The following is a 23,170-nucleotide window of genomic DNA, read 5'->3' as shown; positions in this document are numbered from 1 at the left end:
TAAGAAAAACAATAAGTTTCATTTATTGTGCATAAGCTGCAAGTAAACAGAACTTATTATATAAGTTCAAAATGAAGATAAAACAAAGGAAAATTACAGACATATGAAAAAAAGGGGGGGAGAAAAATAATAATAAAGAAATAAAACAACTGGGGAAAAAGAAAAGAAAAGGGGATAACATTTTATTGAAAAGTCCGAAAAATAAAAGATATAATCTTTTCATCAGCCCACACGATTATATCCGCAGAAAATTTATATATATATATATATATATATATAAATTTCTTTGGAAAATAAAAAAAAGTAAATTTTGAATTACACATTTTAGTTTTTGACACGTTAAAACTAGTTTTTTTTTTCTTTCTTTTTTTTTTTCTTTCTGTAGTCATCGTTACGAATTTCCAAAGTCTTAAAGCCTCAATATTTTTAATACGGTAAAACTGTAATGTAATAATTTAAAATTTTAGTAATTACTTTCAAAGCTCCTTAAGTCCATTTCATAGTTAATACAAGTGACTTTTACAACTGTGTTTTCAAAGGTTATTGTAGAAATTCCTTATGTTTCTTAAATTTCCGATCTTTTAAATATGATATTATAATAACTCGCGATTTTCAGATAGTGCAAATTGTGGTAAGTCTAAGATAGAGCACACTAATAAATTTTTCAGGGGGGCGCACCTAAGTCTACGTACGCCACTGGACATGAATTTAAGTATTAAACGTTTTTCTAATTGAAGGTAGACAAAATTAATATTTTCATTAAGAGAAGTGGTAGCTCAGGGATAAAGCGTCCGACTTTCAATGAGGTGAACCGGGTTCGAGTCACAGCCATGGCTGGTCGATACGAATTCCGCATCCGGCTCACACCGTCACAGTGCTGACGTAAAATATCCTCAGTGGGCTCATGGGAGTCCCTTTACCATCAGGCTAACCGGGGGAGGTTTTCTTGGTTTTTCTCTCCATGTAACGCAAATGCGGGGTAGTTCGATCAAAAAGCCATCCACGAAGGTGAATTTCTCCCAATTCTAGATCCCGGAGTTCCCTGTCTTCTGGATTGGACTCAAAATTACAAGGCTATGGAGTTGAACATTAACAGTCGTTAACCCAAAACATGGCTCGGCAGTTCAACGACGGTTATAAAATAAAAATATTTTCATTAAGATACCAAAAAGTAGAATTTTTAATTTCATTAAAAAAAAAATTACCATATTTAAGGTACGCAATATGTTGCATCATCTTTGGAAAATATGATTTCTAATAAAAAAAACATTGTTTCTGTTGATACATAAAAAATTAATTTAATTATTCATTGCTGCTGCATAACGTTTTAAGTGACGTTATATCGGTATCTCATTCCAAAGAAATAGATAAAAGAAGTAATAACGGCAAACAAGGAAGTCCGTGATAATAGTTTCAGTTTTGTTTTCATTAAGAGCTCAAAATTTCACTTCCAAAATTGGCATCGCCGGCTTAACAGTTGCTATTCGATGATTTGGTTATGTAAGATTGAGGCTACTGTATGATATTTAAGTTTTACGTATTTTAATTTTGAGATGAATTCTTTAATCTTTTGTCTCCGAGATTGCTTTAATAATAAGGGTCATATCAATCGTAGACCCAGACTGTTTTATTTAACATCTTATAACAAAATGCAGTATATTCTGCTGCCGGTTAATCCGATCAAAGTGTTTAATACGCCTACTGTAAGTTGCATCAGTGTTATAATGATCTTACACATTCATATTTCGTGTTTATAATTAGATCTGTCATGTGTATTTTAGCCTTTTAAATATACATTTTAGCTATATTCCTTAAGTATGAAGAGGGAAGACTTATAAAAACTGACTCCTTGGGATTAACCATTTAATTTTGAGGTTTGTTATGTAATAATGTTGAAATTTGTACTCTTCTTTTCGACTCTTATTTTAACGTCTTAATTTTTATTTAACATCATAAATGCTATTTTATTAAAGTTTTTAAAAGTGTATTCTACTGTGGAATAAAACTTTACATTCTTTAAAAAGAGGTTTAAAATACTTTTAGTTCAGTTTGTTCTGAAATCGTATATCGATAAACAATATAGAGAAACGAATGTATGAAGTTTCTGATATGTCTTATCATGAATCACACAATTTCAATAACTAACAGGAAAATATTGTTATGCAAACTCTTGTTCTAAATCTGTTGTTTATGACGTATGTGTCTCTGAGCCTTTTAGTCACCAAATATTTATAAAATGTAGAATTTGACAGTGATGAGGAAGAATCAGTTGGAATTTAACAAGAAATTGCAAACTTCTGAAATCATTAGGAGTTAGTGATGTATTTTGTGTATTATGTTAGATAATTGTTGCAGGGAATATTTTCGTATCATGATCTGCGGCATCAACTAGTATTGCCAACTAGATCTTAAACTTGCAAATTTGAAAGAAAAAAATTAGTAAAGGCTTACCTGGAGTGGCTACAAGTTATACTTTGCGAGTTGGTATCCTTCTGTGATGTTTTTTTTATTTATTTTAAGTTGTTTGTTGGCAGCTGCTGGGAAGTAGGCGAAACCTGCAGATTATTCTGCCGCAGATTGCAGAAATCTTCACTTGTTTAGAATCAGTTGAAGAAAAAAAAAACTATTGACCGGTGTAAATGAAAAATTTTTATAAATAAGCCGTTTTTAGCAATTTGTTAAGTTTTGAATATAGATTTTATTTTTAAAATTTTCGATTGACACTTGTTTAAGAAGCAGATTGTATTTCTCCCCAACTTTTAGATGAGTTTGATTGTAAACTATTTTCTATTAATATCCTTTCATTTGTTAGAGATTATATGGATATATTGGCTAATTAAGATTGTCTAAGTGCCAAAAGGTTTTGAAATTCTAAAAATAATATGTAACCTTGAGGTTTACCTGGGGAGTGGCTACGTTCCGAGGTGGACCCATTATATGATGTTTTTTTTTTAGTTCCTCAGACCCATTGCCTTGAAGCCCATAACATGGCGATAATTTTGGTGTAGGTACCAATACAGAAATATTACATTATTGCTTCCACTTGACTTTAACTGATTTATATTTTCATATATTGTGTTATTGTTAATTAAATTGTAATTATTTATAGCTATTTTGTTGAATCAACTTTATTGTTTTGCAGGTAACTTAGACTGGCTTTTTAGTAAGATATTTAGCTGTATTTATCAGCGTAATAATCTACCTATGGAAGAAGAAATATTTAAAGATGTGGTTATCATTGGTGAGTGGAAGTTTTTATATTTAGAAGCTACATATTATACTTTTTAAGTAGAATTCTATTGATGCTGAGTGTTCAAATTATGGTGTTTTAATTTTAATGTATGAGGGCTTAAATAATCATAAAATTTTTACATGGCATATTGGGCATGTTTGACTTTAAAATGCATGCCTGAACCAAATTTTCGCTCACCCAAACATCTTTTTCGATTGCATATTATTTTAAACTTGTGAGCATACCTCTTGTTAATAATCCGTAGTCTGAAAATGACGTGAAAGCTGTGTCAGCACTAGGGGTGCACAGCCAGGTGCTTAAGTGCCGTCCACCAGAGTACCTCTGAATATAATGAAATTTTTGTTTTTCTTTTTTGGAAATATAAAAGAAAGCTGGAAAATTTTATCTGTGCATTTGAGTCATCAATTTTAAGTCTGTGGCAAATCTGTAGCTGTCTATCACTTTTTAGGTAATTATTGCCACGGATTTCCTCAGTCTTAAAAATCTTTTTTTTAATATGGCGTTATTCTAATATACAAATTTAAAGATATCGTTGTCATTTTATTTTTTTATGAACTTTATTTGTGCCCATCACATCATTAATGTAAGAGACTTTCTTTTTATGTTTTCAGCAGTTATTGTCGGATTTTCACTTAGTTTTTAAAATCTTTTTTTTTAATGCCATATTATTCTGACTCATAAGTTTTGAATCACATTTAAATAATCCACTTTTGATTTTTGTTTATGCTGATTTCATCATAAATCAAAACTATTTTTCAATCTTGTTCTTGACAGTTATTGCTTTCCAATTCCACATGGTTTTGAAAATCCCAATATTTTTAATATGTATTATTACGACACTTGAATTACACATTAAAATGTGTACTTTTGTGTGCCAATTCATCACAAATTGAAGGGATTCTTTTATTGTTCTTTTGGTAGTTATTCCTACCAAAAGAACAATAAATTAAGAAGATTCCTTGATCAAGTATTGGGCGAAATTTGCATTGTCTTTGTGGAGGACTTTTTGATGGAACAAATTGCTATTCACGTTATAGGGAGTGGAATAGCCACAAAAATCTTCCAATATTAGCCTGACGGCTAAGAGAGTCTAATCTGTCTACCACTTAGGATATTTCACATCAGCATTAGCTGGGTGTGGAGTTTGTATCATAAGCCATCTCTGTAATTCGAACCCAGTTCACCTCATTGGGTGGAGAGCATTTTATCCCCTGAGCCACCACGGCTCTATTGTATTATTTGTCTTTTTTTTTTTTTTCAGGAAGCAGTAGTATTATTTATATTATGAATAATATTTTTTATGCTCTTTTGCAATATTTTCTTGGATTCTGTAGACAATTATTCTTGCTAAGTTTAATAAATAATTATATATAAATTTCCAAAATTTTTAGTATAAACAACTTTAAAACAATGTTAAACTTTAAATTATTATGACAATATTTTGAAATTCCGACAAGTCTGCATGACCCTAGTTTCTCTTATAAACATTAAATAAATTAGCATTTTTTGTGCTCTAGATCCAAGTGATTTTTAAGTCTCTTAAACCTCTGTTGTGATTTCTGCCTTTACAATGATAAACAACAAAGAATCTAGTTTTTAATAGACCAGTGTAACATAGAGATAAAATCCTGTTTTGTAGAAAATTTCTGAAATCTTATAAAATTTTTTAAAGAAATTAAAATTTTTGACGAAACTAGGCATGTAATTTTTGCTTTTTTCTTTCTTTAAATTCTTAATTTATGTTTGGAATAGTGTTATTGTATAACTGTAATAAACAGTGTTTTCATGTTACATAAATATTTTGTTTTATTTATCAGCAACGTTACACCATTATGCAGTTTTTCAGAAAGTTTTTGGTTCAATATTAAAGGCTAGTAGTTTTTTAATTTTTATTCTTATTTTAAAAGGATTTGTATTTAAATATAATTACTATTTTCTGTTTTATACTCTTTGTAAATTATGTAACTTAATTACTTTGCTTATTTTCATCTGTTCATTTACTTGTACATAAAATTATATATATCTGAATAGGTAATATATGTGTAATAATTTTTTTTTGAAATTCAAAGAAAAATCTTTTAATGAATATTATGTTGTTTTTACAACCGTTGTATGTAAAATCTATTCATAACTATTAAATTTTGTCTATTGCCTGATAGTGCCCCATAATCTGATTATGAAAAAAGGAAAATGGTGTAAACAGTCAATATTTAAAAAATGCCATAATTTTGTATATGAAAGCATCTTACTATACCACTGCATTGTGTAGGCTCATTAAAATATAAAAAATTGAATATTATTATTTTAAGGATTTCAGCTAGATTAAACAATCTTAACCAAATAAAAAAATTTAATAAAATTTATAAGTTTCTGAGTCAGTCAATTTTTTTCATCAAGATAGTTATATAGTTACAAATTAAAACTTTGTTTCAAATTAAAGGCACACCTATTCAAAATGTGTATTTTAAGTTAATAAATTATTATAAATATATTAAATTAGGCTCTGATTTATTAAGCATCTGTACCAGTTTTGAAATTGTTTTTTCTCGACAGCATCAGCAACAATTGTCATTGAGGGGTTCTGATTGTACTTGTTTGTACAAATAAGTATGATGGAATTTAGTGGGAAAGTGGAAAAGCAATATTTTTATATTAACTTTGAAGTGATGTGCATGCGCAAAATTTTCATTTGAGGGTTTATTTTAAGTGAAGTGCGATTTGCTCCGAATCCAATATACTGATATTTATTTAAGGTTAAAGAATTGCACTTATGTATATTTCAGTCTATCTACTCTGCCTTGATAAATTAATGTTAAAACAATGCCCAGAATCTTAATACATCATTTGGGTGCACCAGACTATCATTTTTAGTTTTAGACTTGTTTTGTTTTGAATAAAGCCTAGGAATGTTGACTTCTGTGCTTTATGCATGAAGAGGAAAATTTAAGTTTAGTTTCAGAAACAAGGATATTTTATAAATAAAATGCCAAGTTAATATCTACTTTATTTGAAACTTAAGATATTTCTCGGTGCTAATACATAATTATTGCTTTCCTATGTCTCAGCAGTAACCAAACTTTAGAGTAATAATGTTATTTATAGTATATCTATAATTATTACTAAACAATATAAATTAAATTTTTAAAAAAATCAGTTTTTCAGAGTAGAAAATTAGAACAACTAATAAATAAAATTTGGAATAAATTAAAATGATATTGATTATGTTGCAATGTGAGCTAGTGGCGTAGTGATTACTTTTGAAAAATGGCATCAGCAATCTGAACAAGATATATGAAAGATTTTTTTTACCAGAAAACATGCAAAACTTTTATTAAATTTTTTCAAACTTTTACAAATGATTGCAGATTTTCCATTGATTGTTATAAAAATCTCATTAAACATAATTTTTGTGCTTAAAAATATATAATTATTGATTATGTTCATCTTGTAGGTAATGGACCATCAGGAATAACATTGTCATACATGCTTGCTGGTAACTGGCCATATTACAATGGTTCAACACATCCAATAGATTTTCTGAACCACAGATTGCAAGAAAATAAGGAAAAGTCTATACTTGAACAGGTATAATATTCATTACTAATACAGCTAAATGCTTTATTGCCATGTGCATATGTAGTAAGGTAGTGATATACTTCAATTCTAAAATGGTAATTTTTCCTTAAAATTCTTTTATTTTAGTACCTTAATTAAATTTTAATAATTTGGTGCTTTCAAATTTCTTTAGTACGTATGCTTATTATAATAAAGTTATAAAGAGTAAAAAATAGTCATTGTATTGGAAAATATGTTTATTTTGGTGTTTTATTTACATATCTGTTTATTGCTTTTATGATATTAATTTACTTACTGTGTTTGGAGTGATATGTTGGGATTAACTAAATTTTCTATAAAGTAGGAACATTGCTTGGCAGAAAATGTTTGCTGTACATTTTGCTCTTGTAGCTTAACAGTTATTGTTTGAAATTTGCTTCAAAAGCAAGATGCTTGGAATACATTCTTTTGCACTCTCTTTAATTAGTTACATGCAGATAATTTAATTTTCAATTTCAACAAATCAAGTCAGAATAGAAACATAAATGAATAAATTACCCCCTCCTGAAAAGACATCTTTATGCTACAAAATTGTCCGAAAATAAATCTGTTATTTGAAGTAGAATTTTTGATTTCATGAGTTAAAAGAGAAAAGAAATGTTTTCATTATATCATTATTTTCATCATTGATCACATTTATGTATAAAAATTCTTGTATATTTTATTTAAAAATATTAGAACTAGAATTTATACTTGGCATCTCTTTCCCTTGTAAATATTTTTTCTGGTAGAATAATAAATGTGATTAGAGATAAAAGTAAACTTATGCATAATTATTCATTTAAATTATGCTGCATAAATTTATTTTGTATTTCATGTTTTGAAAATATCAATAATTTAAATTTATAAGGACATTAATTTCTTGAAATGAATCATTAATTATTTTACTCAAGAAATTTTCAGGATTTTTGAGTTGGGCTCACAATCTCTCCTGATGTTCAGATTATAAATTTTAAGTTAAAAATTGTCCTGAGTGTTATAACTTATTCAATAAAATACATAAAAATCCAGACTGGTAAAATTTTTTTGTCATTTTTCCTTTATTGCACTACCTAAGGTTTTCTTTGCATATTTTTGCAATACAACTGTGCATACATTTTGGAAACTTTTTTTTCCATGATGGATTTTGTTTAAAATAACTTTTAACAATTTGATAAGTGTTAGTTTTTCTCCTTAGTATTTTACAACTGTTTTATTAAAATATTTTGACATATAAATTTTTTTTATCCACTCATTGAAGTTAGATTTTTCTGGTAATTCAGCTTATGTTTCTTGCAATTTAAAAAGTTTTTTAACTAATTATAATGTATCTGCCACATAAGTAACAAATTGTAATATACAATATAGCCTCGGAAATCTGGACTTCTCGGGATGGGAAGGTTCGGGTTTCCGAAATTTCTGGATTATAGGTATATTACTTAAACGACAGAATTATCAAAGTTTTTATGTTACCAGTTGCGTAAAATGTTTGCTATGATTAAATGCACACATTCAGATGCCTGAAGTTAATTCCAACAGCTTTAAATAAATGCACTAGGGTGCCTGCCAATCAAGAAAATGGTAATTGTCACAAAAGTGTCTCTGAATTGAAGGAGGATCACAAAAGTTCCGATTTAGTTAATGAAGCCAGGAAATTATGTTCTTTTCAAGCACTTCAGAAAGTGATAACTCAGATTCAAACTTTGCTTGTCATAGTAATATTGTATTAATAATAAAATGGTAAAAAAAAAGAAAGAAAAACAAAGCAAAAGTGATTGGAACACGAGATTTATAACTTGATCATTGTAAATAAAGTGGTTAAAAATTATGCCTAGATCAGACTTAGATAAAATGAAAAACTATCTACAAACGCAAAATCTCAATTTAAAAACTTTCTGCACATTGATTAACTCTTCTAACTAGTGTTAACTCTGTCGTCGCCACCTACATAGGGGGGAAAATTGTTTGAAAATCTAGGATTTTTTTTAAATGTTTCATTATTATAGAACTCCATATTGATCCATACCACAGGGATAAGTTTGTTAAAAAACCAAAAAAGCTGAAATAGGAATCCAAAAATTTTTTGTGCAAAAACACTTTTTAAATTATTGAAAAAAAAAAAAACAGAAATTGCACAAGAGAAATGTGTATGTAGGATGCTTTTATCCATAAAATCTCATAAACATTGGACTAAAAATATTAATGCGCCATTTTTAAATCATGTGAATATGAGTCTCGATATTTAATTTTAAAATAATGTTAATTTGAATTGCAGTGGTTGATTTTATTATTCAGTGAGTTAAGACGAATCTCGATTATTGGTTTTGAAATCGCGTGAGTACGAATATCAACATTAGATTTTAAAATCACATGAATACAAATCTCAATAAATGATTTTTAAGTCACACGAGTATGAATCTCTCTGTTTCATTTTAAATTCGTGAGAATACGAATTCCGATGTATAATTTTTAAGTCACTTGAACTCGAATCATAATAGTGGCTTTTAAATCACGTGAATACTAAGCCTGATATTTGATATAAAATCATGAAAATACGAAACACGGTGCACGATCTTAAATCATGTTAATAGGAATAGAGATGTATATCTATCACAAAAAATCATGGTAGATTTGATTTTTAAGATAATATTGCTTTGTATTATGTTTTTATTGGAGCAAAGTAACCTTTTATTTATGTTTTTATTTCTCATTATTGTACATAACTTTTGAACTTGCAATGCATACAAGCAAGTGAAAGTTAAATAGAGGTTTTTAAATTATCTAAACTGGTTTTGCTCAAGATGTGTGATTGTAAATAAATATTTTTAAAATGCCACCTATGTGTCTGAGAAAACTAAATTTTATGCACCTTTTTTAATTTAGGATTTGGATTATCTTGCCGAAGGCTTAGATGGAAGATCATTAAATCCAGTATCCGTATTATATGACACATTAGTGCATCCACAAGCAGATCTTGGTATTGACACTCCATCTGTTATCTCATGGAAATTTGATCCCCTAAAGGCTGTTAACCATGTAGTAATTGGCAGAGATGACCCTGGAGGTTCCTGGCAAGTAAGTTATTTAGTTTTTGTATTTTGTTTTAAATCATACTAGACTTGTTCTTTCACCGACTGCTGAGGTACCCTTCAAGCTTTGAGTATCTTGTTAAAATTGTATAACTTTTATCTCATGCGGTGAAACCTGTTAGTTTTCCATCAAAACTAATGCTGATTTATAAAGATTTCTAGGTCAAAAACTTGAAACCTTAACAATTTAATTCTATTCGACTTTTCATTATTTTAAGCTCTATTTTTAATCATTTACTAGCACTAGGACTGGGCGAGGTTAAGATTTTGGCATCGCAATGTATATTCAGAAAAATTTTGACATTTAAATGAAAGTGATCTAATGAAATTAAACACTGAAATGATTAAATTTCAACTGTAAAGATTCCATAAAGAACTTCAAAATTCATATTCAATTAAAACAGACTGCAGCATCATTTTCCAAAGAATCCAAATTCAAAAGTAAGCAACAACCAAATCATGTTCATTCTGACGTCTGTGGTCTATCAAATCATCGTATGTAATGACGTCGACAAATCACCCTGTACAGTGATCAATTTCCTTCAAATGAAAGATAAAGTCAAAGAAGCTTGATAATTTCTAAAGCTCAAGTAGGAAAACAAATCAGAATGAAAATCAAAACACTGTGTGGGTAACGGATTAGAATATTGTGGTGCAGTATTTTAAACACCCTCAAGAGCATGTTATCTGGTGAGAAAAATCAGCTATTTGAAGCCCAAAACAGATTCGAATTGTCAAAAGGCAGTACATTGTTTGAAATGGCCAAATTTCTCCTTTTACAATTTGAACTTTTCCCTAGTCTTTGAGCTAGAGGTGTGAACTGTGCTTTTTACATAAGAAATAAATCTCCTACAGGAGGTGTTATTAAAAACTTAATTCCTTATAAACTGTTTTAATTTCTGACTCGGGCCTAGTGTATCCAATTTCAAAATTTTCGAATAGTAAGCTAATATTTCAAACAAACAACAAAAAGCAAAGTTTGATCCCCGATCAAGTAAATATATTTTTGTTTGTTATTTAACAGTAACAAAAGCTTATATGCTGTAGAATAAAAAGAAACAAAATTAATTGTGAACTGTGACATCAGATTCATAGAGGAGTTTTATAATTACAAGCCTATTTCAAACTTTGACTTCATGAAGCAACAACAAACTAACGTCAATCCAGTCACTAGTTTAACTCCTCCTTATGCAAAAAATGAACCTCTTTCAACTAAGGAAGATGTGATATTAACCTAGAGCTCTGGAAACGAAAGCCTAACTCCTCCACCGTTGAACATAAAGTCTAGCCCAATAACACAACCTGTTTTTGGCAGGACAAGATTTTTACGTATGGGAAAGACCTGGAAACTTAACAAACAAAAAATAGAAAACTAAAATAATTTGTTTATTTCTGATGTTTGAAAAACAAACCAAAGTGTTAATGAAACACTTGCTAGGCATAATAATTTAGTTAGGAAGAAAGTTAAAGAGGAGAAATATGAATCTTTTTAACTAAAAGCTTGGAAGCTAGTGGCCAAGACCTTGAGGTCATATTGAATATATAAATACTATTCTAGGTCATATTGAACACTTAATCATAAGTTGGTAGTATAGAATTGCAGAATTCTAATAGTGAGTCAAAAAGAGGCCAAAATGTTAAAGTTCTAGCTACTTTAACTTTGCTCAAACTCATTATTTAGTTTTAAGTTAAAAAAATATTTAATTTTAAGTAAAAGAAAGGAGACACTTTTCGAACGAATTTTCTTGCCCAAAACACAGAATCTTTGATCACAGAATGTTTTCAAAATGAAATAAATAGGAATGAAAATCAAATGATTTTTATGGTATCGTTATTTAGTGAATAACTTAAAAGAAACATCTGATTTTAAATAACTTATGACATTCAATTTAGCATTAAAATTTTACTAGATCAAGAAAAAAAAAATTTAAATAAATAAATAAATTTTTAATTTATTATTTAAAAATTTCAAATGTCTTAGTGTAAATGTAAAACTCTCATGTTCGTAGAAACTGAAAGAATTTAATATAATCTCATAAAAATTTATATGCTATCTATTGGTATCACAAGGCAAATTGTGATTGATATTTAAAGAAAAAAAAATCCCCCTTCCCCCCAATTGCGCATGCTCAAGCGTGGCTGCTCTTCTGATGTATGCTTTTCTCTTTTATATGTATTCATGTTCCAGCCCTCATTACAGCAATAACTCCTTGTATTGTTTACCTATATTCCTGTTATGATCTTCATTATGTTTAACAATAAAATATGTTCCTACTAACTTATTATTTTGGAAGCCCATCCAACAATTCCTATAAAACTTTTATTTCAATGGTCAACATTTTAGAAAAACCTTGGTTAAAATCAGAAAGTTTGGCATTTGTTTTTTTCTTTCTTTCTTTTTTTTTGAGGAATAAATATGGTTCTTGGTAATTTATGTCGACTTGTAGTCAACATACAAGGGTGGTCAACTTGACAGGTTTCATTGTACTTCATTTTGATTCTGTCACATTTTGAATAAGTATTAGAAGTAAAGAAGAATCTGAAGTAGCTTATTTTTAAATTTTCACTATAATCTTTACTTTCTAAATATTTTTGTTAGTAATAAAAAGTCATTATTCTACACTTGTATCTGTTAATGTTTATCTAAATGGACCTCTTAAATACAATTTAAAAAGTCTATTTTGCTGTTTTTGTCGAGGATTTTTAAACGTGTGTTTCATAGCTATCTAAACTGTTTAAATATTTTATATTTTTTTTGTGCTACTGCACATGTAGTATTAAAGGCAGACCTAACCTCAAATGAGCAATTTCTTAAAATTATGTTGTAGAAGTTACAGCACATGGTAACAGTAATTTTTTTTTTGCAGTAGCAATTTTATTTTTTGTTAAACTGTTTGAGTTTTTAATGAGAGTTTAATTAAAATATTTTTAAAAAAAATTTTTGTATATTCGTTACAAATTGGTTGCTGTTTATAAAAATTTTTATTTTTTAGAAAATGGATAAATCTGCTTTAACTCTTAGTCACAGTTCTTGGATGGAACTTCCCAGTCTCAATATACAAGACTGGGACAGAAATCGAATCAAGTATGTAGATAGAATTTCTCTTGCTTCCTGCGTAAAATTACTATTTGATTACTTATATGTATGTTAATGATATTGTTATTATTTATATGATGTTACAAAATTATTTTAAGAATTGCAATATTTTATTCATTTCTCATAAGATATTAAAATTAAACCCAAGAACATAGTCGTAAATTGTTATAAAATAGTTAAATTAGGTAGTCTCCGGTGTCTTTGTGAGATATTAATATTCCTTACTATTAAAATATTCTAATTTTGCATTGACATAATACCTAATAAAAGGCTTAAATATTAAAAAAGATGTTTTTTTTTTTTTTTCAATTTATGCATATAAACTTCTGGTTAAAACAAAATGACTTATGTTCATCCGCTTGACTATCTACTGCTTTATGTGTTAACACTATAAAACTTCTAATAATTTTTATAAGTTACAAGCTCAATTGTAAATGGGAAGTAATTATGGCTATTTGAACCACATTTTACCATACATTGAAAGTTTGTGGGAAAATTTGTTTAAAATAAAGTTTATCATTTCAAATTTAAATGCTCAGTTGTATATTCGTTTGCCAGAGAAAATTGTACATTTCTTTAGTTCTTTACCCTTTTTAAAAATAGTCTAATGTATGTATATTTTACAAATAATGTCCTTGTTTTTACCAACTACAAGGTCTGCAATTTGCTTTTTAACATAACGGAGCATTGTGATACCATTGTAGGCATTATATATTTCCTAACTTGTAAAATTTTTTTGATTTCCTAAATTTAATTTTTTTATCGTTCTTAATTCTAATATAATTAAGTTAAATCAATTATTTAATTTTTATCGCAATTTATGAAAAGCAAATATAAATACTTATGTTCTTAGCAATCAATTTAATGGTTAACTTTTTAATTCAATACAAGTGTATAAGTCATTAATTCAGTGTTGGGACTATTTGAATATCAAAAAACTATTTTTAACTTTAACCCACTGACGGTTCTGCACGTAAAAAGTCGCATTTTAACCTGCAGTCTTCTCTGCATAGCAAAACCGGTTTTCCCATGTTAATAGATAGGGGAACTGTGTGTAGGGGAGAAACATTCTCCCAATTTTGCCCATTTCCATAACCGCCAGTGGGTTAAGCTGCTTTATTTCTCTAACCCCAGAAATGTTTTGTTACAAGGTTATATTAAATTCTCACGGTCATTTTAGTGATTAAACTGTAGTCAGATTATTTAAAGCTTAATGTTAACACAATGCTGGCTTTGTTTTTGTCTGTTATTTGCTGCTAATTTGCCAACTCTAAATCTCATCCTACTCTTCTAAGTGTCCATTAGCAGGATTTTCATCACAGAAAAAAAATGTGGGGGAGAATTTCTCACCCTTTTCCAAAAACAGAATGAGATTTCTTAAAATTGAGATTGAAAAATTATAAGAGAACACAAATAGGCGCAAAGAAAATTATTTCTTTAATTATGCGATTACAAAAATTTTCAATAGTTTTTTTTTTTTTTTTNTTTTTTTTTTTTTTTTTTTTTTGATGCATTAAATATTTTTGCCTCATTATCTCAAGGAAATACTTATTTTTCTAATATAAAATAGAAATTTCAGCATACTATGAACTAATAAAGATAAGTTAAAGTGAAAGCATGCTACATTAATTGCACCTAAACTTACCCACTCAGATATTCCTTTTTGGAAATGTGTAATCAGTATACATTTTTTAATGACTATTCTTGCTTCTGAATAGTAGTTTTCACTTATACTATTAAACCTTATTATATCAGGACCTTCAGTGAGAAAATATATCCAAATTACTGAGGTTTTTAAAAGAAAGTGGGAAAAAAAAACAAGTTGTAAATTATTAATCTAGTTAACGTGCAAAATATATTACTAAATTGCGAAACTGCAAGATCTGAACGCGAAAAAGGAAAAAGTAGGTCTTAACTAATTATTTGCAAAATACATTCAAGTCGCAGGGGGGAAAAAACGTTGCTCTAAACGATTAATTTAATCAGTGTGCAAAATGTATTAAAATCACAAAATACAAAAATAAAATAATTTATTTCAGTTAAAATGCGAAATTTATCTACATTGCTAGAGGTAAGGAAAGGAAAAAAAGTATTTTTAAGCAATTACTTCAGTTGAAATATATCCAATTCTAAGATGGTGAAAAACACACATTTTAATAGAATAATTCAGTTAAAATGGAAAATACGTCCTAATCATGAAATGTGAAAAAAATACTAATGAAGGAAACAGTTCTAATGCAAGCTTTCTTCAATTGAAATGCAAAATATATCCAAACAGCAAATGTACGAAGAAAATAAAATGCAATGTAAAAAATTTGGTTAAAATGGAAAATTTTTCCTATTGAAATCGTTTAAGTACAAATGAGAGTAGGGGGTTATTCTCTTCAAATTCAGTGCAAAATTCATCCAAACTGCTGAAATAAAATATTTCTTAACTAATGATTCAGTTGAAAAGCAAAATGCACAAAAATCTTTGAAATACAATAACAGAGGAAAAGAAGAAGAGAGACATGTTTGGAAATTAATTAATAATTTGGATAAAATGTTATATATACCATGAAGCTAAATAAAAACACAGCGGCGATCATTTGATCTTCAACTGCATTTTAGAAAGTACCAACTGAAAAGAATGAAGTCAACCAAACCCTTTTTTTTTTACCTCAACGCAAAAGAAAGGTGAATAGAGATTATAGACTATTTTATGGATTTCATGGTTATTTTTTTTATTTTGCTGATGTAAGGAGTTTCCTCATAAATAAATGTAGTTTTTGAAATGCAGTTGTAGTAATGACCGTTTTAGGCAAATTTTTATAAGCATCTGTCATATCTCAGTTCATTTAATACAGATAATGAAAATTCATGAGAGAAAGAACTTAATTACTTCGAGTTACAAAATTTTAATGTACGGTGAATTAAACTTATTAAATACACATTGTAAATATATTCTAGAAATGATAAATATATTTGGAATTTTTTAAAAACATAAAAAATGTGACTGTTATGGTCGATTCCACCTGATATATAATCAGCTGCTGGCGATTTTTTGGGTTCCACCTACTCTGATTCGGCTTACTTACCGCTTCTAAAAGGATTCTTCTTATTTCACTTTAAGGCAAAGTTTGCAGAGCATGTAAATAATGCTATTTGATTTTCCATTTTCACCCATTTCTCTAAATTTCGATCTTAATTTTTTTTCTCCATTTGGCTGAATTATGTCTATATTTGTTTTGTTCATCTCTATCGGCATTTGTTTAATTTTTATTTGTTTTTCTCTATGTGGAAGGTGTTTTCTTAGATATTTTTCCATCTTACATTCATGTAAAAATAATGAATTTAAACGTATTGGGATCTCAATCTCATGTGTTTTGAAAGGGGTTTCTTGGTTTAGAAGGGCTGTTCTTCCGCTCAAATCATGTCTGAACAAGGCGAGTGACAAGGGAAGCTAAATAAGTGAAATAAACATTAAAAAGAATGAAAAATAGTGGAATTTGAAAATTTTTCCAAAAATACGGGATATTTGCTCATTTTGAAATTTATTTAGAGAGTGCTTGAATTTCTCATGTTAACAATTTTATAATGTGAGAAAAGGAACAAATATGTGAGTTTTCTGCATTGCAGTGTAAATACTGATTTGGAAATATTCATTCACTGGTAATTTAAAATTCTTGGCATTAGGACTGGGATTGTTTGGACACCGAATGACCCCTCAGTCTCTGACCATTAAAAAATATTGAAAATTTGTCATGAAAATATAGTAGTGTCTTCGCCTAGTAAAGAGAGGTTGCTTTATTTTATTTTATTATAAGTATGGCCATATTTTGTTTTGTTAACTTTACAAATTTTCCACTGTAAATCAACAAGTTTTATTGAAACTTTCTGTGCAGTAATCCCTTTCACTAAAAATGAAAATGTACCTGAAATTTCCAATATACCTACATAAGTTTTAAATAAAATAAAATACAACAAAAATATTGTAAGTTAATTCTGAATATTTTTTGTTAGAATTTTTTGTATTTTTTAATGCATAAAATGTCTTTTGAAAATGTTACAAAAATGAGTAAAATCATAATTCAATACAAATTGAAAATAGTACTTTGATAACAGTAACTAAAATTTAGTCTTTAAAACTTAAACAAGCACTTCATTTTAATATATGCTTTTCATTATAACAAGCATAAAATGTGTTGAACATGATGGAAAAAAAAAATAAGTTCCTCTAACATTTTATTTTAACTTGTTCAATAATTACATTATTTAACTAATTTTAAATGTGTTCAGAAAATGAATTTGATGCTATATTTCATTTTAAGCATTTTTAGAACATTATGATCACATCAATTTATGGATATTTTTGCATGAAAGTTATGATATCTAAACTTTTAAAAATAACATATTGATGTTTATTTAAAGGAATGCAGTAACTATTTAAACTTAAAAGTGAAAAATTTTTATGAGAAAATATAGTATTTATTCATTTGGTACTGTTCAAACTAAACTATTTTTATAAATAATAAAAAAGTAAGCTTTTAAAGAGATTACTTTTTAAGAAAAACGAGACTTTGTTTTTTTTTAGGGAAAAAAAAACATTTGATTTTAACCTGCAAACCCTGGTGCAAGGGTCAAATTGATTAAAAAAAGAAAAGAATTTTCCATGGGGAAAGGGAATTTTGAGTTTTTAATTTGTCTTTTCAACTTGTGGGGACTTTTAACCTGTGTTGTTCAGAGGAAAAGTTCAAAAGATGCTGTTGTCTAAAATATTTCACATAAGCAGCATCATTTTATCTCCTTTCTTTGCTAAGATAAAAGAAGATGACAGAAGAACTATTACAGTGTAACGTCCCATATCCGGACGTCCCTTTTCCGGAAGGGTCGATTTCCCGGACACTTTTTAACAATCAAAATAAACAAACATTTCTTCATCTTTCCCTCTCCTTTAAAAAAAACAACAAAAAAAAAACGAAGTCTGTTGACAGGTTTTCCCCCCTCTCAGCTTCTAGAGATCTATGCATTGAACCCATAAATCAACAGAAAAGAGAACAGAAGATCTACTAAGACCATGACGCTCCTCCTCTGGAATGCAGGAAAGGGGAGGGGAGATTTGTTTTCAAAAGAGCACAACTGAGTCCCCTCCCTCCCCCTTCTTTCCTATGCAGCTGGCTAGTAAAAGAGGCATTTCCTGGAACCTTTTTGAATGTTAAAGTGGAGGGGGAATCCCCTTTAGTCACACAAGAAAAAATAAAGAGAACCCAATTAGCATGCCACGCCTTTATGCTTGATTGATAGCCAATGATGGGAGAGAAAATAAGAATTTGTCACTACCCCGCCCTCAACTTGAATGACAAGTAAGGAGGAAATGAATTTTTCTTCTCCACCTACCCACCTTATTGAATGACGGGAATTTCCCCTTCTTGCTTGAATCGTTCTAGTTCAAAATGGTGGAGAGAGCAATTAATATTTTCATAACTGGGAATTTTTTTCGTTTTCTATATTTATTTTTAGAATAGCAATAATTATTTTTTTTCTAATATTTTGTTTATGATTGATTAGATATCATTCTAATACTAAAACATTATTGCCCGAAAAATAATGTTTATTTATTTTCTGCTTCTCAGATTCAGATCATTTTAAGCTTTGTTTACCTTGGAAGTCAATTATACGCAAAAATCAAATATACGGACTTCAGAAAGTCCCGCCGATTCCGGATACGCGACTTTCCACTGTAATTCGTTAATAATGAAATAATTTAACAATATTTTTAGTTACGGATAAGGCAAAAAATTTGCATGCTTTAAAAAATGGTCGAAAAAATGACATTGTCGCAGAACGTTACAGAGTTCGTGCAGAAATTTTTTTTTGAAAAATTAAAAAAATTTTATTTTTCTCTTCTACAGAATCTCATAAATAATATTGAATCATGCATGTAGATAATCACTTTTTGACAATCTCAGTTTGATAGTGATTTCTCCATAATCTTTAAATCCGATATTTTTAATACGTTATTATTTATTACAACAACCTAATCTCGAAACTAAACACTCATTTTAGGAGCCCTATTCATGTGATCTTGTCATCCTTAATCGTGAGATGTTTTTTTTTCGGCAATTACTACTACAGATTTCATGATTTAAGTATTTTTTAATTGTGATAATTATTTACAAAATGAGACAAAGGAAATAATTTGTCCTCCCCCCCTCCCTCCCAACAAAATGCAAGAATATCCCCCATAATATGAGAATAAAGAATTATTACATGTTCTATTAAAAAAAGTTTTTTTGTTTGTTTTATTTTAAATTAGTAACAAATATGTTTGTTATTATTAAAACTATCTTGCAGAAAGATATTAGTGCTAGAGAGTTTTGTCACAGGTAGCTCGAAAAAATTCTGCCTCAGGGATCAAATGAATATTTGAATGTTTATTAAATTAATATTTTTTGTAATATATAAGATTGAAGTATTTAAGCTTAACTGTTTGAATTTTTTCCTATCATATCCAGATTCACATCCAGAAAGCTTCTAAATATTTTTATTTTAACTTTGTATAAAAAACTGAAAATATGCTCTGATGTTATATATTTCTATATTGTGTTTAGTTTTGGGTTATTAAAATATTATCTACTATATGTTTTGTTCTCTTTAGGTTACAATCTGGTTTAAAGCAGAAAAGAGCTAATGTAAGAACTGTTGCCAATTATTACCATTCATATGTCCAATCACAAGGGCTAAGCCCATATTTTCTGAATAGATCTGTTGTTACTTCAGTTTTGCCTGTGGAACAAGACATTGCTCAAGCATTAGGATTTGATAAGCTGTGGAGAGTTTATGGCTACACCTTTGTCTCTGATTCTTCATCTACATGTAAAAATTTTAAGTACATAACTCCACATGTTGTTTTAGCTACTGGGAATTCCGATAAACCTAATATGTTAAATGTTGAAGGGGAAAATTTACCATTTGTATCACATTCATCATCAAATTTAGAAACATTAATAAGGAACCAAAAATCACCTAATAAAGTTAGTAAGTTACTCATTGTGGGAGCAGGGCTCAGTGCTGCAGATGCTGTAATCACAGCTCGTTTTTATGGCATTCCAACTATTCATGTATTTCGACGTTCAGTCTGTGATCCAGATCTCATTTTCAATAAAATTCCACAAGACTTGTACCCTGAATATTACAAAGTATATCAAATGATGCAAGATTCTGACCATTATGAAGGTTACAAAGCATATTCTAGTTCAAAAATTGAATGTATTAAACCCAATGGCAGAGTAATGATTAATTCATGCAAACATGGTAAGGAAATATCAGTAGTAAATGTTTCACACGTTCTTGTTCTCATTGGTAGGCAGCCTGATTTGTCATATTTACCGCATAAAGCATTAAAGCTTGGTATAAATCCAGACAAATCTGTTGATTGTAAAAAGAATCCTGTTGATATAAATTTATATAATCACGAAAGTGTCTTCTATCCTGGAATATTTGCTGTTGGTCCTCTTGTTGGTGATAATTTTGTTAGATTTGTTCAAGGAGGATGTCTTGCAGTTGCTAGTCATGTTGTTAAAACAAAATATGAAAGTTTATTGAATTGTTGTGCTACTTTATCTGAATGACGCTCACTGATATAAATCTTAATTGCATTACTTTATCAGAGATATTATGTACCAAAAATATTGAAGTTAATATCTATTCAAAATAACTTACCATTCTTGTTATTTCTTTGAATTCTTACATATATTTCACTATATTTTGTTTCACTCTTAGACACTTGCATATGCTTCCATGAACAAGAACTTCATCAAGTTTATTTGTATTGCTATATATGCACAGTATCATAATATGCAGCTACATGTTTTTATAGATGTGTAATCCACAAATAAACTTTACATAGTCTTGTAAATAGATGTTATTATAATCAGTTATTAAAAATTTCTGAACCTGTTATTTTACACTTGTTTGCTTCAAGACTATGTCCTTTAAAATATTTGCTATCTACTTTACTAATAATATCAGATTTTTTTTTTTCAAAATATATTCTGTGTGATATTAATAGTCATTAACTCTTGCGAAAATACTTCTGTCTGTTTTTGTTATTGATGCAAGCATTCCAACCATTAGATGAATTTTTTTCTATTGAAAATATTTGAGATTAAACAAAAGAAGGAAGTTTTTTATTACAATATAGAGTTCTATTTGATTTAAATTGTTTTAAGTTATGATAAATCTCAATTTGTGATTTTTTAAAAAAAAATAGCAATTTTTTTTTTTGTTGGTCTTTATTTGGTAAACATCTGCGGTTGTTCGAATTCTTATTATATAAAAATAATACCTTACAACTTATACTGTCAAACCTTGTTGACCTTCAATGAAAGTGGCAAAAACTGCACGTTAAAAATTGTTTACGTTATCAGTTCAGAACAGTTTTAATAAAAATCGTGCAAGGCACTTTCTCTTATCTATTAAAGCAAAAAAACAGCTTAAAATTGTAACTTAAGATGTGTGGAAAGTATTATATCTGTATACAATTTAACAGGAAACAAGAAATTAGTTCATGTTAACGAGGTTTGACTGAATCTTGATTTGTTACTCATAATATATGCCACTTAAAATTACATTAAGTTTATTTTATATATATACATATTTTATAAAACACATTTTTCTCAAATTTTGAATATTATTTTTCCTGATTGAATTACTTAGAAACGTAATAAATTTTAAAAAAGTCTTAAGAGGCTCTACCAATTATCTATATTCCTGTGCAGAATTTTTTATAATGAGCTTTAGCATAATTATTTTTTTGGGTCTTAAGAATTTATGTTTGAGATAATGTTATGATTTTTTTTATTACATGTGTTCGTATGAAGGGTATTTCAATTTCTTAGATCATTTTTAACTTGCCTCCATGATTTTTATTGTTATAAACTATATTGTGTGTAATCAAACAGTCCAGGAAGCATATTGCATTTGTTGCAGAGTTATTCTCTAATCGGACCAAGCAAATTTAGTTCAAAATGTTGTGGTTTAAAAAATTCATACAAATTTCAAATTTTTGTGTTTTAAACTTAAATATGTAACAGTTTTTTAATGCATTTTTACCTATTTTATCTATTAGTTCACGTTTTTTATTCCAATTTCTTGCTCTGACTCTATGTAATGTTAATGAAAAATATTGCTGAGATGTGAAAAATAAAGTAATTAAAAGGTACACAAATGAGTTTTTAAGACTAAATTTAAGTAAAATATTTTAATAAAAAAAAACTTTTTAGTTGTTAATTGGTGTAACATTGTTGAATTTATTTTTATTACATTAGTTTTCTAATGGTGCTTTGGATTTTACTTATTCCTTACTTAATGTGTGCAGATATGAATTTTCTGTAATATTAACAATATAATATTACTTTAAAATTTAAAGATTTTGATTTTAAATCTCTAATGTAATTGATACTTGGGATGATCTTATTGTATTTATTTATGTTATGTGATGAAAAAGAATTTAGCTGAATATACATATTTTGCATTTCTCTGTTTTGAAAGTTTTGTGACTGTATATTTGTTCAATGTTGTCTTTCAAGATGCATTTGTATATGCTATATAACTTCATTATAAGATGTTTAATAATAATAAGATTAATGTATTTGAAAATAACTTATATATGTTACGTTTATTGCTTTCTTGCTCTGATATATAAGATATCTTGATTTGATGAAACTCCTAAGATGACCACATCATTAACCCCTTCTCTGTTGGATTTTTTTAATTGCTGAAAATTAATATATGTTCTATACTAAAATTGAAAATGTAAAATATATTTTTGTCAGCATGCAGTTGTTTGCTTGACCTATTGGTGGTGACTTATGTGATGTCCTGCCCACTGATCTCCAGTTTTCCCTGTAATGCACGCAAGTTTTATCTTATAAAAATACGCTATGATAACATATTTAATAACTGTATTGCTTTAAGGTGTTTAAGATAAGTATCTGCATTAAATAATTATTAAAATTTGGTAAAAAATATTTTGGAAAATAATTTGCTAACCATATTGTTAAAACAGCTTTACAATCATTCTTGGGCATTAAAGCGTAGAAGCTCACATTTATCATTAAAAAAAAATTACAGAAAGCACAAAATGATTCTGATTTC

The 23,170-nt window shown here is 28.3% G+C and overlaps 1 protein-coding gene across 6 annotated transcripts in view; it reads left to right on the top strand.

The window, feature by feature from the left end:
- The window catches only part of LOC107443980 (oxidative stress-induced growth inhibitor 1), a 39,830-nt gene extending 16,863 nt beyond the window's left edge, over positions 1–22,967 (top strand). The window contains exons 1-7 of one of the 6 annotated variants that reach the window (XM_016058015.3): positions 1,476–1,703; positions 1,803–1,874; positions 3,143–3,241; positions 6,705–6,838; positions 9,731–9,922; positions 12,930–13,021; positions 19,671–22,967. In XM_016058015.3, coding sequence (XP_015913501.1) covers positions 3,205–3,241; positions 6,705–6,838; positions 9,731–9,922; positions 12,930–13,021; positions 19,671–20,643 — 1,428 coding nt within the window. In that variant the 5' untranslated portion in view covers positions 1,476–1,703; positions 1,803–1,874; positions 3,143–3,204 and the 3' untranslated portion in view covers positions 20,644–22,967. Of the gene's footprint in view, positions 1–1,397; positions 1,704–1,802; positions 1,875–3,142; positions 3,242–5,070; positions 5,124–6,704; positions 6,839–9,730; positions 9,923–12,929; positions 13,022–19,670 lie in introns of those variants that run through there. The other 5 variants (XM_071187606.1, XM_071187607.1, XM_016058014.3 and 2 more) reach the window with 5 other exon arrangements.
- Positions 22,968–23,170: the final 203 nt, after the last annotated feature.

The sequence above is a fragment of the Parasteatoda tepidariorum genome, chromosome X1 (genome assembly GCF_043381705.1).
Source record: "Parasteatoda tepidariorum isolate YZ-2023 chromosome X1, CAS_Ptep_4.0, whole genome shotgun sequence".
Taxonomy (NCBI): Eukaryota; Metazoa; Arthropoda; class Arachnida; order Araneae; family Theridiidae; genus Parasteatoda; species Parasteatoda tepidariorum.
This window is presented reverse-complemented; position numbering and strand designations above follow the sequence as displayed.